The sequence below is a fragment of the Ornithorhynchus anatinus genome, chromosome 20, assembly GCF_004115215.2.
Source record: "Ornithorhynchus anatinus isolate Pmale09 chromosome 20, mOrnAna1.pri.v4, whole genome shotgun sequence".
In the NCBI taxonomy this organism is placed as follows: domain Eukaryota; kingdom Metazoa; phylum Chordata; class Mammalia; order Monotremata; family Ornithorhynchidae; genus Ornithorhynchus; species Ornithorhynchus anatinus.
Window position 1 is genome coordinate 22181281 of NC_041747.1, and position 16409 is coordinate 22197689.

Here is a 16409-nt window from a genome sequence, read left to right on the forward strand (position 1 = left end):
TAGTGATGATGTCCTATTCACAGCACTTGATACCGTGATCTGCACACAGTAATAATAATTAATAATAATTATGGTATTTGTTAAGTGCTTACCATGCCAGGCACTGTACTAAATGCTGGGGTGGTTAGACTCAGTCCCTGTCCCATGTGGGGCTCACAGTCTCGATCCCCATTTTATAGATAAGGTAACTGAGGCCCAGAGAACTGAAGTAACTTGCCCAAGGTCAAACAGCAGACAAGTGGCGGGGGTGAGATTAGAACCCATGACCTTCTGACTCAAAGGCCCATGCTCTATCCACCCTATCCATTACGCCACACTGTTACCTGAAGCACCTAATAAATATTATGACTCCTACTATCGAGCGCTTACTAGGTGCAGAAAACTGTACTTAGAGCTTGGGAGAATACAGTGCAACAGAGTTAGAAAACAGTTCCCTGCCCACAACAAATTTATTACCATGTAGTCTCCTGCTAAATAACATGCAAGCCTTCTCAATTTATCAAATGGGGATCAGACAATAGGCTCCCACAGTAATCTACATAAAAGGGGGAATTTAATAAATAGCCATTAACTTCACTTGTTTAAATGTTTACCATGATTATGGTTTCATTTACCACCAGAACATTTGAGATACTTTATATTCTGATGGCATAAAACCTCCCTCTTTATAGATGGCAGGCCTGGTTTCAAAGATGTCCCCAGGTAGTTGGACACATTTTCTGCTTATTAACGTTTAAACCTTGCAATGGACTTTTTGTACTGAACTGCTTTCATGTAGAACACCAGATAGGGTTTTTGCTTTCAATTTATAAAAAAAATGACATGGAACTCACAGGAATGATGTGCCAGCAATTTTATCTAATACGAAATCTTAGAAATAAAATACATGGGCCAAGAGAAGGATTTCAAGCAATGGTTCTTCTCTTACATTACTCTTGCAAGGACCAATTCTACTCTTGGAAACTTGCACACAATTGACCTGCTGCCAAAGGGAATTACACATATCAATTTCACTGATAACATATATGTGTCCTCTCATCTGAAACAATCTGTGAATAGCAATTTTTAATAAATTACCCCATAAATATATATCAAGAGGTAGGTGAATACATCTCTCAGGTAATATACTAAAAATATAGAAATTTGCTATTTTCCTCGACATCATTTTCAAATGCTTTAGAAAGATAAATTAATCTAGAAATTATTTTGTGACCAAAGGCCTACTCTCAGAACTCAGGAGTCCTAATTTTTTTTCTCTTATTACATTATTCATCTAGCTGCAGCAATATACACCCAAGGTTCCCAGTTGGGGAGGCAGGCTTGTCTTGTGGACTTTGGAAATTTTAGAACATTGTAATCTTTGTTTTCCACCCTCAGGTTGGGCAGACCCCCCAACCAAAAAAGGTTTTTATTATTATTATTATTATGAAACTCGTTAAGCGCTTACTATGTGCCAAGTACTGTTCTAAGCACCAGGGTAGATACAAGGTAATCAGGTTTCCCACTTGGGGCTCACAGTCTTAATCCCCATTTCCCATATGAGGGAACTGAGGCCCAGAGAAGTGAAGCGGCTGGTCCAAGGTCACAAAGCAGACAAGTGGCGGAGCCAGCATTAGAACTCACAGCCCCTGACTCCCAAGCCCTAGCTCTTGCCACTAAGCCATGCTGTTAAAGCACTGCTCGTCACTGCCAGAATCCTTCACCCTCTAATCTACTCTTATACCAATCTTTGCATTTTCTCTATCCCTTTTTCTTCACCAAAAGTTCTTTCCATCCTAATTCTTGTGCCGTACCCTCATCAACTAGCATCCCTCTGTGCAGACTTAGGACAAATTCTGTTTGTAAAAATTGTTCTCAAGAGTTGGAAACCCTGGTCACAAGGCAGTCAAGGTCCTTCCCCCTCATATCAGCATTTCTGAAAGCTCGTTTTGTGCAGGGAACATGACTACCAACTCTGTTATATTACACTCTCCCAACTCTTAGTAGAGCGCTGTGCATATAGTAAGCGCTCAATACAAGTGATCGATCGACTACTTGATTGAAAGATGATATACTGCACATTTGGGAAGGAGAAGGCCCAGAAGGAAAGGTTATCTGTGGGTGAGACCGCAAGGACTTCTTATGCAGATCAACCCTTGCTGTTTCCTTAAGTATTTATAGCCAGTTACACACCAAAAAACAAACATACTTAGCAAAGGAAATCAAGTTTTGATCCCAGCATGGAGCAGGTGTCATCTTCCTGCACTCATATTATTTAAAGGAATGTAACAGTTAAAATGTGGTTTACCTCCTTTTACATTTTAAAAGCAATCTTACAATTACATTTCAACCCAGAAAGAGGCACTGCTCAGACGGATTCTATTTCAAAGTGTTAGTTAAAATGATTTGGTTGTAAGGTTTAAACATCATTAAGAGCTTTTTGAGATGTGTCCCGATTTGTGTTTAGAGTGGATGGTGCTTCAAACACTGGGTATTGCGAAGTTATTTACCTCAAGAGACACATTCCACAGTAGAGGCTGGCCTTAAATACAACTAGGTGTTGTTCCTAAGACTGCATTCTTGAATATTAGCATTTAAATAACCAGCAAAGAATCTGCACACACCTCGCTGGGGTAAATGAGGTGGAACAGGGAGGTGTGAACGTTTGCTGCTGTTACCTTTTTGCCGAAGTCAGTTTATTCTTTTATAAAAGGGATAAGTTGGGGGTAGCAATTTGATGGAAAACCTGGTGCTGATACACTACGAATTCGGGATTCTTTTGGACAGCTGCTCCCGTGCTTCTTCCACAGTGGATGGAATTGACTCCAGCCGCCTCGAGCAACACAAAAACTCTGTGGGACAACTTGCACACACAAAAACCCTGGAATAAAGTTATGGATCAGGAATCTGCCTGCCTTGGCAGCATCACAAGATCCCAAGAAAAGCAGCGCGGCTTAGTGGAAAGGGCACGGGCTTGGGAGTCAGAGATCGTGGGTTCTAATCCCTCCTCCGCCACTTATCAGCTATGTGACTTGGGATAAGTCACTTAACTTCTTTAGGCCTCAGTTACCTCATCTGTAAAATGGGGATTAAGACAGTGAGCCCCACTTGGGACAACCTGATTACTGTATCTATCCCAGCGCTTAGAACAGTGCCCGCCCGGCACATAGTAATAATAATGTTGGTATTTGTTAAGCACTTACTATGTGCCGAGCACTGTTCTAAGCGCTGGGGTAAACACAGGGGAATCAGGTTGTCCCACGTGAGGCTCACAGTCTTAATCCCCATTTTACAGATGAGGGAACTGAGGCACAGAGAAGTTAAGTGACTTGCCCACAGTCACACAGCCGACAAGTGGCAGAGCTGGGATTCGAACTCATGAGTCCTGACTCCAAAGCCCATGCTCTTTCCACTGAGCCACGCTGCTTCTCGTAAGCGCTTAACAAATACCATTATTATTATTATCTCTTCTAGAGAAGGTTTCTGTCCTCAGAGGCTGATGGTGAAAAGTTCCTGCTATAGTTTAGCCTACGAACAATAGGTTCCACCTCTTTCTTGCACAGTCTCCAAATCCTTTTCCAGCTCTAGAGCCTGATCTCCAGTCCACATTCCTGGAATAAGTTCTCAAGTTACTACTCTGACCCTCTCTCTTTGGGGCAGTGTGCTAGTGCTTTGCACATAGTAAGTGCTCAATAAATACTATTAAATGAAAGAATGAAAAATGGGAGAGCACCTCTCTGTCTTGGAAATAGACGGTCCAAGGATAGCTAACAGTACATGCAATATATGCTCCTCCCTTATGCAAGCTGGGTTTTTTTTGTAATAATAATAATAATAGTACTTGTTTAGCACTTACTATGCACCAAGCACTGTTCTAAGCACTGGGCTAGATACAAGTTTATCAGGTAGGACACAGTCCCTCTCCCACATGGGGCTCACATTTTTAATCCCCATTTTACAGATGAGGTAACTGAGGCCCAGGGAAGTTAAGCAATTTACGCAAGGTCACACAGCAGACAGGTAGTGGAGAAACCTCTAACTCCCAGGTCCGTGCTCTATCCACTAAGACACACTGCTTCCATTTGATGACATGCGGAATTTCAAACAGATCTCCTAAGGATGTCAATCAAGTGATCAATAGTATTTACTATGTACTGGGTACTGTATGAAACAGTCGGAAGAGTAGAGTTAAAGAGACACCATCCCAGCCCACATGGAGCTTACAAGCTAGTGGCACTGTGTGAGTCTCAGAAGTAGAAACTTCAGGAGACTGAGTTTGGGGCCAATTTGCTGGATAACTCCAAACTGAAACTGACAGAAATCCAGGGGAAACACCAGAAGAGAAACGTCTTCTAGGATTTAAATGTTAGTTCTGCACAGTCCACAATAATCCTGGCCAAACCAGATTTTCAGGCAAAACAATGGCCAAAGTGATGACATAATTGATTATTTCATCTTTCTTTATAAGTCACTCTCCAACCTGTCCCTTCCTCTGTTCTCTGACAGTGAGCCCCTTGAGGCAGGGATGAGTCACATTCTCATCTGTGTACTTTTTCCCAGTTTTTATAACACAACAGTTGCTTAATCAATGGTATTACTACTAATACAAATTTCAAACAAATACCATCAGAAGAATAGGAAGACTGGGGCTTACAGTATATTTAAAGCCACTGAGGCACAATGTAAAATTTGGCAAATGTAAAGTTTGACTGTCTTATGATCAAAAGCCACTTGGTCACATGGCCACCCTAGGGCTTTTGCCTGGGGAAGTGAATGGAAAAGGTTTTAGACTCAAATAATTCCATATTAAAATAAGTAGTAATAAACTAATAAATAACATTACTTTTTTCTCAGGTGTAGCTTGAGCAGAGAGAAACATCTCATCATGTGAAACTCTTCTATCCAAATTCTAAGTGAGCGGCGGATAAGAACCAGAGTTCAAAGCAGCACACCAAATGGAGACTTTGTTGTTTTTTAAAAGGGTCCCCCTGAGATTACCTCCACCCACCCAGAACTTTTTCACTATTGGCAGACAAGCCCCACTCGGCCCATAATGCCTCAAAAGCTTCTGGGAGGTGTAGTCAAAGCCAGCCCCTTTGTAACTTCACCTGCAACTCTCTTAGCTCTCCCAATCAGATTTTAAATCATACCACTGTGACCTCACCATATAACATGGAGACAGACACAGCTCTTTTTTAAAACTAGCCTAATAGCTCATCTAAAAATATATATTTCAACGACAGCTTTTTCCACTCTCTCACAGTCTCTCCTCCTCAAAAATGCATATACATCAGGTAGCGCTAAATCAGACAATCAATCTATCAATCCATGGTATTTACTGAGTGCTTACGGTGCACAAAACATGGTACTAAGCACTTGGGAGAGGACAACACAACAGAGTTGGTAGATATGTTCCCTGCCCAAAGTTGATCAAATTACCTGAGAACATGAATTACTTGTTTTGAATAGAGTACTGTATTAAGTGTTTGGGAAACTAAAATACAGTAGGGAGACTCGGATCCCTCCCCTCAGGGAACTTGCAGTTTAGAGGAGTTTTAGGGAACAAAGGCTGAGGAGCCAGTAAGGTCACCTCAGATGTGGATTTCCCCTCAGATGTTTCTCCCTAAAACTTCCAGGGGGCCATTCCTCTGTCCGAGACCCTTCTGCAGCTTCTTGGGAGAAATGTCAGATCAGTCACTGATTGCTCAAAGAGTGTACTTCTGTAGCGTCTCTTGAGCACTTAGTATAGTACAGTAGGTGCTCAATAAACACCAATGCTATGGAAAAAAATATTTTCAAACGCTAAAACAAAGTAGTAAATATTATGCTGATGCTCAGGCATTACTCTTAATACAAATATCTTACTGAAGGAATTGATCTTGCCATTTCCCCCCCTCAGAGTCAAGGTTAACATTGTTTTTGTGCTCTAATTTGTAACCAGCCCTCTAATTCCCATTATGAGACCGCCACAGTTAAATTAGATCATGATTTATGCAAATACTGAAAAGAAGTGATGGTGTGACTCTCAGAGGAAGATAAGAATTCTGCCATAAAGTACCTTTTTCTAAATGTCCTCACAATCTCCTCTCTCCACTACTTTATGTTCATTAAGGAGTCACTTGGGGAGGTTGGGGAGATCAGTCAGTAGCATGTACTTAGGTACTTGAATTCCCAAGTATTTTAGATGTAGTTTCTATTAAGGACAAATTAAGCTGAAAGTTGCAGTCTGGGGGGCCTTAGGAAAAGAAAAGCCTTTAAGCAACTAATGACTTGTTCAAGTTGTGCCTATGTGGAGCACATACTAGGGAACTCGGGTAGTAATTTATAGTAACTGCAGTAAATGAACCATAGTTTGAAGTAGAATTTATGACCTGTTAGCTAAACTGATAATTAGCTCGAGATGTAAAGGCACAAACTGGAGGTGTTCATAGCACAACAGAGCAAGGATTTTTGTCATAATTCTTAGATTAAAAACACTGAGGTTTCGGTACTGTCGTCTCTTGGGTGTGGGTGAACTATTTGGTTCTTTGCCTGAAAGTGAAGAAAAAGGAAGCAACTGAAAAGGAGTCACAAAGTAAGAAAAGGAAAGCAAAATAATATTACACTTTTAAAAGGAGGATCTTAGTGTTCAGAGTCTAGGGAAATCTTCAAAGTCCACTGGAAGAGAAACTGATGTCCCCGGCATGGTTTGCCAATGTGTTAAAGTTTGGGAAAATAAAGGAGAAAATCATTTTTGAGAATGGAGGTCATTAATACTAATGGAAGAAAGTACTTTATTATCATTTTAGACGTATTCTCAAATGCTCATTTAAAATAGAGTCCTCTATTTTAAGATTTCAGATTAAATACAGATGTGATATGCCATTTTTTTCCCAACAATTGAGAGATCCTTGTTGTGGACCTTTTGAACTTTTAATAGTAATTATAATAATAATTATAATAATTGTGGTATTTGATAAATGCTATGTGCAAAGCACTTTACTAAGTGCTGCGGTAGATCTGAGGTAATCAGATCAGACACAATTCCACAGTGGGCTACAGTCTAAGGAGGAGGGAGGAAAGGTAATAAATCCCCTTTTTAAAGATGAGGAAACAGAGGCACGGAGAAGTTAAGCGACTTGTCCATGATCACACGGAAGGCATTAAGCTGTAGGCTCTGTCTGCCATTATTTTGATCTACTGTTTTTGGCCTCTGAGTTTCAGGTAGGCCCCAACCATCTTCATTGTTCTGTCTTTGCTGTTTGGTTTAGCTGTTGGCTGGAGGAGATACCATCTGGATGCACAGTGGGTCTGAACAGGTAATGAAATGTCTCGTGACTCTCAGTGATCTATTTGCCAATATCCTTGTGTGTGGTGCTTGAAGAAGATGGTACAGAGGGTGAAATTGACCTATGGGTCCCACTTTAGCTGAAAAGGTCAATTATGACAATCTTGGTGACACTGTATACCCCCAAAGACTGTCCTTTGGTGAGCTCTTCTGTTTCTTGTTTGCATGCTTGATGATGTTTGCACTTTTGCTTCCTTGCATCCTGGCCCTTTTAAAGATTCTGCCCAACAAAACCACACCTTTCTTAAATGCACAGTCCAATACTGGCCTTCCTGCAGCAACTGTCTGCTAGTTTTCAGCTAAGTTGCAGCTCTTTGTTTAACACTTTATCTTTTCAGGTCTTGTTCCTAATCTACATTGATGAAATGTATTTATAATGCTGAGTTAATCCTAGTTAGAAGCAGCATGGCCAAGGGGACAGAGCACCCACCTGAGAGTCAGAAGAAGCTGGTTTCTAATTTGGACTCTGCCATTTGTCTGCCATGTGACCTTGGGCTAAAAGGTAACTTCGAGGTAACTTCTAGGTTACCTCCTTAGTAAAATGGGAATTAAGACTGTAAACCCAATGTAGTACATAGATTGTGTCCAACCTGATTAGGTTGTATCTAATCCAGCATTTTGTACAATACCTGGCACATAGTAAGCCCTTTACAAATACCATTTAAAAAAAAAAATCCTTCCTGCGTATGGACATAAGCCCTGGCTAACAGGCTTTTGGGTCAATGGCATTGCTTGACAACTGACATTTATCCTTGATTGACACCTTGAGATGGCAGCACTGAAAGCCTCTTCAATATGGTTGGAAATATGCCACCATATGAAACAATTAACAGTGAAGGTAAATGACAGAATAAAGGTGGTCCTAAAAGTCATCTGGTCCATCTTCATCTAGTCCAACTTACCCCTCAATAACCCAATTACTGTCCCTCAATTTCCGTTTCCTCTCAGATAGGACTCCCTAATCATATCCAAAACCATTGAAAATCCATTTCTTTTTTTTAAATTTCCAGATTGAATATTTCCTGGTTTTTTCCAACTATCCTCATAGGTCTGAGAAGCTTCAAAAAAAAGGAAATAAGTCAGTTTCTGAATATCTGAATGCTCTTTTTCATTTTGCTGTTTCCTCTGACACCAGGGAAAGACAGTATAGCTAATTTCTACATTACTTTATGAGATCTGCATTGTTTTATGGTCTTAATATTTAAAAGACACTGTCACAGAGGAAGCAACAAACAGCATCTTCATTAGCAAACACAGCATGGAAGTTGAAACAAAGGGGCAAAAAACAAGACCTTAATTATAACTATGAATTCTTTTTCTCCCCAAGAAAAGGTAAGAAGAGACTTTTCTTCAGTAACATTGTTCTCCTGGGCTCCCATAAAGAAAATTTTTTACCATAGATAGTGTTAATTAGTTGGTGTGAGTTGAGCATTGATGCCTGATAAACCACAGCATGAACCTGCATTGAGAATAGACAGATGGGCACCTGAACTGCAATTTTCTGGGGCTGCTCAATGAGCAGGTAGAAAACAATTCCCTTACACAGGTAGACTTTCAGCCTATTAAAGTTGGAGAAAATTTTTGGAGATAGTGAGGGAAGCTATAAAAAAACCTTACTGGTCCCTTTAGTACAGAAATATCCAAGCATGCTGTCCCAATAGAGACAATTTTTATTCATTCACTCATACAATTGTATTTATTGAGTGCTTACTGTGTGCAGAGCACTGTACTCAGTGCTTGGGAGAGTACCATACAACAATAAACAGACATGAACTTCCCAGTTACCCCTTTAAATGGAGGGAGACCTGTTTTTAAACTTCCTTGGAATTTCAAAAAATGTCAGAAATTCACAAATAGCAAGGGCAAAGAGGGAGTTGTATGTAACTCCAGTGTCTTCAGGCTAGCTGCAGTTTTCTTTGTTTATGACAAAGAAAGTTGAACAAGGAATAATTGAGACTTAATATTTTTGCACTGCTGGAGTGTTTTCCAATGATTGTATTTTAATAATAATTAATGGCCATGTAATGGAAACAATGAGCTGGAGTGAAAATCCAATATGAATTTAATGAGCAAGATAGTTTGAACCAGAGGAGGAGAGAGAAAAAAAGCAAATGAATAAAAAGACTTATGAGGCTTTTTACCAACTAGGATTCCTCAAACACATTAGTTGAAGAATCAGGTAAAGTCAGTCATATTAAGGCATGTGTAAATGATGTATCAGGTAGGTGACCTTCAATCAGAGGAGGAATAAAGTGCTTTAACTCATATGTTGTCTTACAGTGGGACATAGTTATTTCGCCTGTAAAGAGCAAAAATGTTTAACAGGGACTAATTGTTTAGGGTCACAGGGAATGTATCTGTTATAGTGCACTCTCAGTAAACAGAGTGAGATATGGTGCTCAGTAAATACAATTGATTGATTGATTAACAACTCCTCTACCTCTAGGCAGGGCTACAGTGAACCCAGGGTGGAGGAGGTGTGACAAGTCACCTCAGAATAAAGTTGGTTCCTTGTCCCTTTTCTCGGATCGTGGGCCCAACTGCCTCTGATTGCAAGGACACTTCCCTGGGACTTCTGCCAGGGAGCCATTTTTAGCTTCTTTATTGGACTGACAGAGAAGCAAGAGGAGGAGCTTCTGGGATGGTGAAAGTTGTGAGTGGAAAGTGGGAGGAATTGAGGGTGTCAAGACTAGGGGCAAAGCTCCTTTTGTCCAGTGACAAAGAGGCCCGATTCTCTATGAATCTATTTTTTTTAAGCTTTAAATGGATAGACATTTTCCATATATTCCTTTTACATGTAGGACAGAATTTAAGTGCTTCAGATAATACAAATCAGAATTTTAATTTTTTTTAAACTATCAGTTTTTACAAAAATTCCCCCAGGGTTTGACATGGAAGAATGAAAGCTTAATTAACCTGACCCCACTGCTTCTACCCAGGAGGGTAGCAGCTGCAGGTGCTCATGGAAACTCTGACTTTCTAGCCTGGCTAGAGGAGAGAATTCCTAAGTCAGTCAGTCAAGCAATGGTATTTATTGCCATGTCAGGATGGGAAAGAATGTACATTCATTCATTCAATCAATCGTATATATTGAATGCTCACTGGGTGCAGAGCACTGTACTAAGCCCTTGGAATGTACAACTTGGCAACAGATAGAGATAATCCCTTCCCAGCAACGGGCTCACAGTCTAAAAGACACAGAGCGTAAATTGATCAAAGTGTTACTTTTAGCAATTCTAAGGGTGGTGCAAGATGGAATAAGCTAAATGGTTTTTTGCCCGCATTCATATTATGTACCTCACAGTTAAAATTCAATTATTCTCTCATTACTGTAAATATTGGAGAATATATTTCCAATGTTGAAAATCTCTATGCAGTTACAAGGATTTACAGTGTGAAGTCATATATTAATGCAGAGCAGTGTGTTGTTTAATAGTTTTTAAGAAAGGCCCTTATAAACAATGCCTAAGCAAGGGATCTCAGTGTACCTGGACATACAGCACATCTATTGACCTTCCTAATTAATGCTGAATTAAAATCAGGATGTGACAATGCTCAGCTCTAAAATGTCATATTCTTTTTAAATCTTAATTATTGTCCCCAAAGCTCCTCTCAGAGTTGCATCTGAGCGTTTCCAGTACTCTACCAGTCTCATCTATGGGAGGGAGAGTCAAACAGAGGCATAGCCATTCCATTCCTATCTTGGCCAGTGGCTAGCGAATGGAAGGCAATCTGAGACAAGTCAAAACTCACCTGTGCTGGGCAGCAGCAGCATGGGAGAGAGTCGAGGGTGGAAACTCAGGTTTACTGGGTGGAAGGAGGCAAAGGTAAACCACTTGCGGATTTTTAACAAGAAAACTCTATGGATCTACTACCAGAATGATTATAGATGGAGAATGGGGCATTCTGGTGGAGATGTGTCCATGGTGTCACTATGAGTCGAAGTCGACACGACGGCATGACAAGACATTTTCTCAAAAAGATTGCAAATCACAGGTAGAATAACCGCCCACATAAAACAACATGCTCTCCATTTCTCAAGACTAGAATGAGGTTTTCTCACTTTTCCTGCCAAGTGCATATGAAGAGAATACAATGGGGGGGGGGGGGGACTATATGAGGGAAAAAATTAGGTCAAACTGTTCAAGCTTTGAAAAAGATTATTTCATATTTACTTCTTTTTTTCAGTGCAAGCTCAGTTCAGTTGTTATTCTGTTCAGGAATAACAGTGACATGTTCACTACTGATACCACCTACATATACAGGAAAAACTGTTTTTGAAGGAGTAACCTGAGCTTGGGAAACTTTCCGCAAACAACTATTTAAAGAAAAGACTGACACATCCAAATGCGGCTGTTGTGGGAGGAGATGGTTTTATATTAGAGTGAAGGAGATGTAGTAATAACACAATGTAATAATTCTATTTAAAAAAAGACAATGAAAAAGACTCCTTAAACTCCCAACCTGGGGTAAAGTGTCTCATTTGCTTTGGCTTAGGGTGGATCTATCTGAATGGGAAAAGTCGATCTTTTCAAATATACAGATTTTAATGGCAAAACAAAAAGCACAGAAGTGACACTCCCAGCTAATCATAACAAAAGTGAATATGCTTCTATTAATGGCATCAGAGTTGCCTCAAGGGGTGCATTGGAGTCTAAGGCAAAAATGGCTGATATGTGGCCATAAATCTTATGGTCAGTTGGCCAGTTGATCATAATTATTGAGCACTGACTATGTGCAGAGCACTATTCTAAGTGCTTGGGAGAGTACAATCCAACAATAGAGACACTTCCTGCCCATGATGAGCTTACAGTCTAGTGGATGGGAGGGATGGGTGGGTGAGGAAAGAGAATTTGAAGATCAGGACAATTTGTAATGTGGTTGTTCCACTTTGTAAACCGCTCCTTCTTTCCACCTCCCAGGCTCAGTCGGCTAGGTTGTCTGTGAGAGCAGGGGTTCCACATTGCTCAATTTAACCCCCGCTGAGTGTCTGCTCCCATTATGGGTAACAACTGACAACCTAAAACACAGGATCCTGGAGGGTTCCACCAGTCGGTTTAATGAAAGGGGTGAGGGGACAGTCCTTTATGGAGTAAATGCATTTCAGTGATAATGTAAAAGTTTCCAACAGCTTTTGGTAATCCCTTCACTAAACCAATCGCTACAATCTATTTTCATTATGCAAAAGGAAAAATAAAGTTATTGTCAATGCAGCTCAAAGGTACATGATTACTTTGATGCATAACCTTAGCACAGTTTGATATTAAGTCGGCAGTGGTTCAAATTAGATTTCCAACACTGATCAGGGAAGATCTTACTGGGAAAAAAAAAGGCCCAGGGAGGTAACATAAGCACTGATTAACCGCATACACCCAATGACCTGATACCCTGACTCTGTTAATGTCTTTGGTGATATTACCAAGTTACTGGAGACAGAACATCACTCTTCACAAGATGCCATCAAGTAGGACTACCTCAAAACCCCTGAAATAAGTTCATGTATTGGTCCCCATGTTCTCACCTAGGTGATGCCATTATCACCTTCAAACTTTTCACCTCAGAAACCACTTAAAATGTCAAACGTTTCCCTTTTCCAAATACAGGGTAGAGCGAATGTGTAGTGAAGAAGGAAAAGTGTTAATATCAGAATGCTTATGAATATTCCTGTTTAAACCTTTAGAAAAATTCCTCTCGGTTCGTGATGACAGTACCATCATCTAGCCAAACTATACCCCTCCTCCAGGATCATTTGCATCTCTTTCCCACACGGAAACCATAAAACCACAATGCAGGAATTAAGTAATTGAACAGGCTTCTAACCTTTTGCTCTCTCGAACCGCTTTGTCTCCTTTCTTCCAAGAGATAGTTGGTTTCGGAGAGGCCTGAGGCTTGCATTCTATGATGACTTCTTGGCCTTTGGTAATAACTATTGTTTGCTTCAGTTGATTTAATGCAAACGTGGGTGCAGAGGCTGTTAGAAAGAGATAGAGAAACACAATCGTGGCTGTCCATTTCAATGAGCTCCGGCAAATGGCTAGAGCTCATTTATTTTCTGTGTTTCTTTCAGAAACAATTCTAATACAAATTATTTGACATTTTTACAACAGAAAGCTTGCCCATCAACTAGCAGAAAAGGAGAAACTACAATTTAATCGACTTAAGTCTTCTAGCCACAATTTCATCTGGCTATATTATTATGTTAGTTATACCAACCATCAACTAATGTCAGGGTTTGTGAAAACAAATTCAAAGGTAGAGAATATTAATCCAATTTCAAAAACAGGATTTAATCTCAAACTGGAAAGTGAACACGCTGGCCCTTATAATAATGTTAGTATTTGTTAAGCGCTTATTATGTGCTGAGCACTGTTCTAAGCGCTGGGGTAGATATAGGGTAATCGGGTTGTCCCACATGAGGCTCACAGTCTTAATCCCCATTTTACAGAAGAGGTCACTGAGGCACCGAGAAGTTAAGTGACTTGCCCAAAGTCACACAGCTGACAAGTGGCGGAGTTGGGATTAGAACCCACGATCTCTGATTCCCAAGCCCGGGCTCTTGCCACTAAGCCACGGGTTCAGAGGACTAGAAAACTAAAGTTGCTTTTGGAAAAGGAAGCTAAAGATAGGTCATGTTTAGATGCTTAAATTTATACATATAAAGAAAACTGTTCATATTCACTCTTGGGATTTCTGAGCAGGCATCAGAAATCTGAAGTTTTTAGAAATATAAATTTGAATAATTGTGTGTTTTTCCTGCTTTGTGGATTACTCTCCCTGCCGTCAAAATCTTATTGAAGGCACATCTCCTCCAAGAGGCCTTCCCAGACTAAATCCCACTTATCCTCATCTCCTACTCCCTTCTGCGTCCCCAGAACCTGTTCCCTTTGCTCTCTCTCCCCTCAGCCCCACTGCACTTATCTGTATATCTGTAATTTTATTTATTTGTATTGATGTCTATCTCTCCTGTCCCACTCTAGACTGTAAACTCCTTGTGGACAGGGAATGTCACTGTTTATTGTTGTACTGTACTTTCTCAAGTGCTTAGTACAGTGCTCTGCACACAGTAAGCACGTAATAAATATGATTTAATGAATGAATAGGAAACACCTGAAAAGTGTTTTGTTTGCCATTTCCTGGGAATTCTTCACTAGTCAAGCAACTCTATTCTTACCCTATTTGACTCTAAATATTTTCCCATTTTTAATAATCAGCCAATTCATGGTATTTGTTGAAGGCTAAGTGTGTGCAGAACACTCTTCTAAGCACTTGGGATATTACGATAAAATTGGTAGACATGATCCGTACCCTTAAGGATTTTACAATCTAGGCGGGAGACTCCTACATGAAATAAATGACAGACAGGGGAACACAGGTGTTGTAGGGGTGAGGTGAGCAATGCGGTAATATGATTCTAGTAGTACACTTGCTCACATAGCCAGAAGTAAATAATTCTAGAGAGTTAGAGAGATGATGGGAATTTCCTGGATTGAGTGTGAAGAGATGAGGGTGGTGCTACTTAATTTCTATTCTTAGAACAATGCCTTAGAGCACATCAATTTAAAAAAGGCCATTTCAACTTTCTCAACAAATGGAGAAAGAACTTCTCCAAAGAAAAGATGATTTGGAAGATATTTTGCTATGCAGGTAAAGTGCTAAAATCAGCTAAGAAAATAATGAATACAATCTTCTCAAAATAATGAATACAAAAAGAGCTTTCAGTTAAAGAAACTCACTATCCTTTAGACAAGGGTTCTAGGGCCCAAGTGAGCAACTGTGTACATATTCACACAAAAAAGCCTGGCTTACCTAAAATCTTGAGTTCAGCATTAGCATAAATGGTTCCATATTTATTTTCTGCCAAGCACTGGTACATTCCAGCATCTGACTGATTCACATTATGGATCATCAAAATACCATTAACCATCTCAATACCACTCTGTAATGGAATAAAAAATGGGTCAACAAAAGTAAACAAATGATGTACCTAAGCAACTGAGGTGTTTTTAAAATCACACATGCAAAAAAATTATGGCATTTGTTAAGTGCTTACTATGTGCCAAACACGGTTCTAAGTGCTGGGGTAGAGACAAGTTTGTCTCACATGGGGCTGACATTCTTAACCCCCATTTTACAGATGAGGTAACTGAGATACAGAGAAGTTAAGTAGCTTGCCCAAGGTCATACAGCAGACAAGTGGCGGAGCTTGGATTAGAAGCCAGGTCCTATGACTCCCTAGCCCGTGCTCTTTCCACTAAACCACACTACTTCCAAATCAATGTAGCTATAAGTCATGCCAACTTACTAGAACACATTTTGTTAAGACCTAGGGTTTCTGGGGATCCCATCTATTTGGGACCATCCTGTGTTTTTGCCTTACTCCTGTTTCTTTCGAGAAAGGTGTGTCAGCAGAGGATTTGGATTTGTCTTGCCCATTTTTACAACAGGGCAAGAATTTGAATGACATTAGTGGTACAATTGGTCTCCAACATTTTCAAAACTAAAACCTGGCACATTCATTTTTGGTTAATCCCTGAGTGGCAGTAGCCTTTAAATATTGTCTTGGTTAGAATTTTCATTAACTATTTGCTATAACTGCCATTTTGAACTTTTTTTTCCCCTTGCACTGTTTTGCTTTATTTAGAGATTTTTGATGACAATTTCCCTCACATGTGCTGTTTATCTTTATAGAGTTTGAATAAAATTGTCAGGGCTATCAAGTGGAAGGAATTATGCTCTAGATGCATAAGATATGTACTGAAATTGGTTTAAGCCAGGAGGAGTGAAACTTTAGGACTCTCAATCTAATTCTGAGTTTTCTTTTTCTTACAGAATAAAACCACCGTATAATTTAGTGGTCAGAAAATGATATTTCCTTGATCAAAAGAAGCTTTCTACTGGAAGCCACAAGTGCTGCAAGCTTCAAGTAGAGTGTATTGTGTATGTATGTATTGACATTTCTGGAGCATTGAATTGCTGTGACTGATTGGAGCTACTATGTTACCATCACTTTCATCAGCACCTTTGATTGCTTTAATGATATATTATTAGACTGCATGTTTACTACATTTGAATAATGCAGGTAGATACTAGTGACAAAACAACC

The 16409-nt window shown here is 39.9% G+C and overlaps 1 protein-coding gene across 11 annotated transcripts in view; it reads right to left on the bottom strand.

Moving 5' to 3' along the window:
• CNTN5 (contactin 5) overlaps positions 1-16409 on the bottom strand; it is a 653229-nt gene that overhangs the window by 102249 nt on the left and 534571 nt on the right. For all 11 annotated transcript variants that reach the window (XM_029048199.2, XM_003430617.4, XM_029048198.2 and 8 more), the window contains 2 exons: positions 15113-15242; positions 13127-13277 (listed from right to left, as the gene is read on the bottom strand). In XM_029048199.2, the coding sequence (XP_028904032.1) occupies positions 13127-13277; positions 15113-15242 (281 nt within the window). The remainder of the gene's footprint in view (positions 1-13126; positions 13278-15112; positions 15243-16409) is intronic.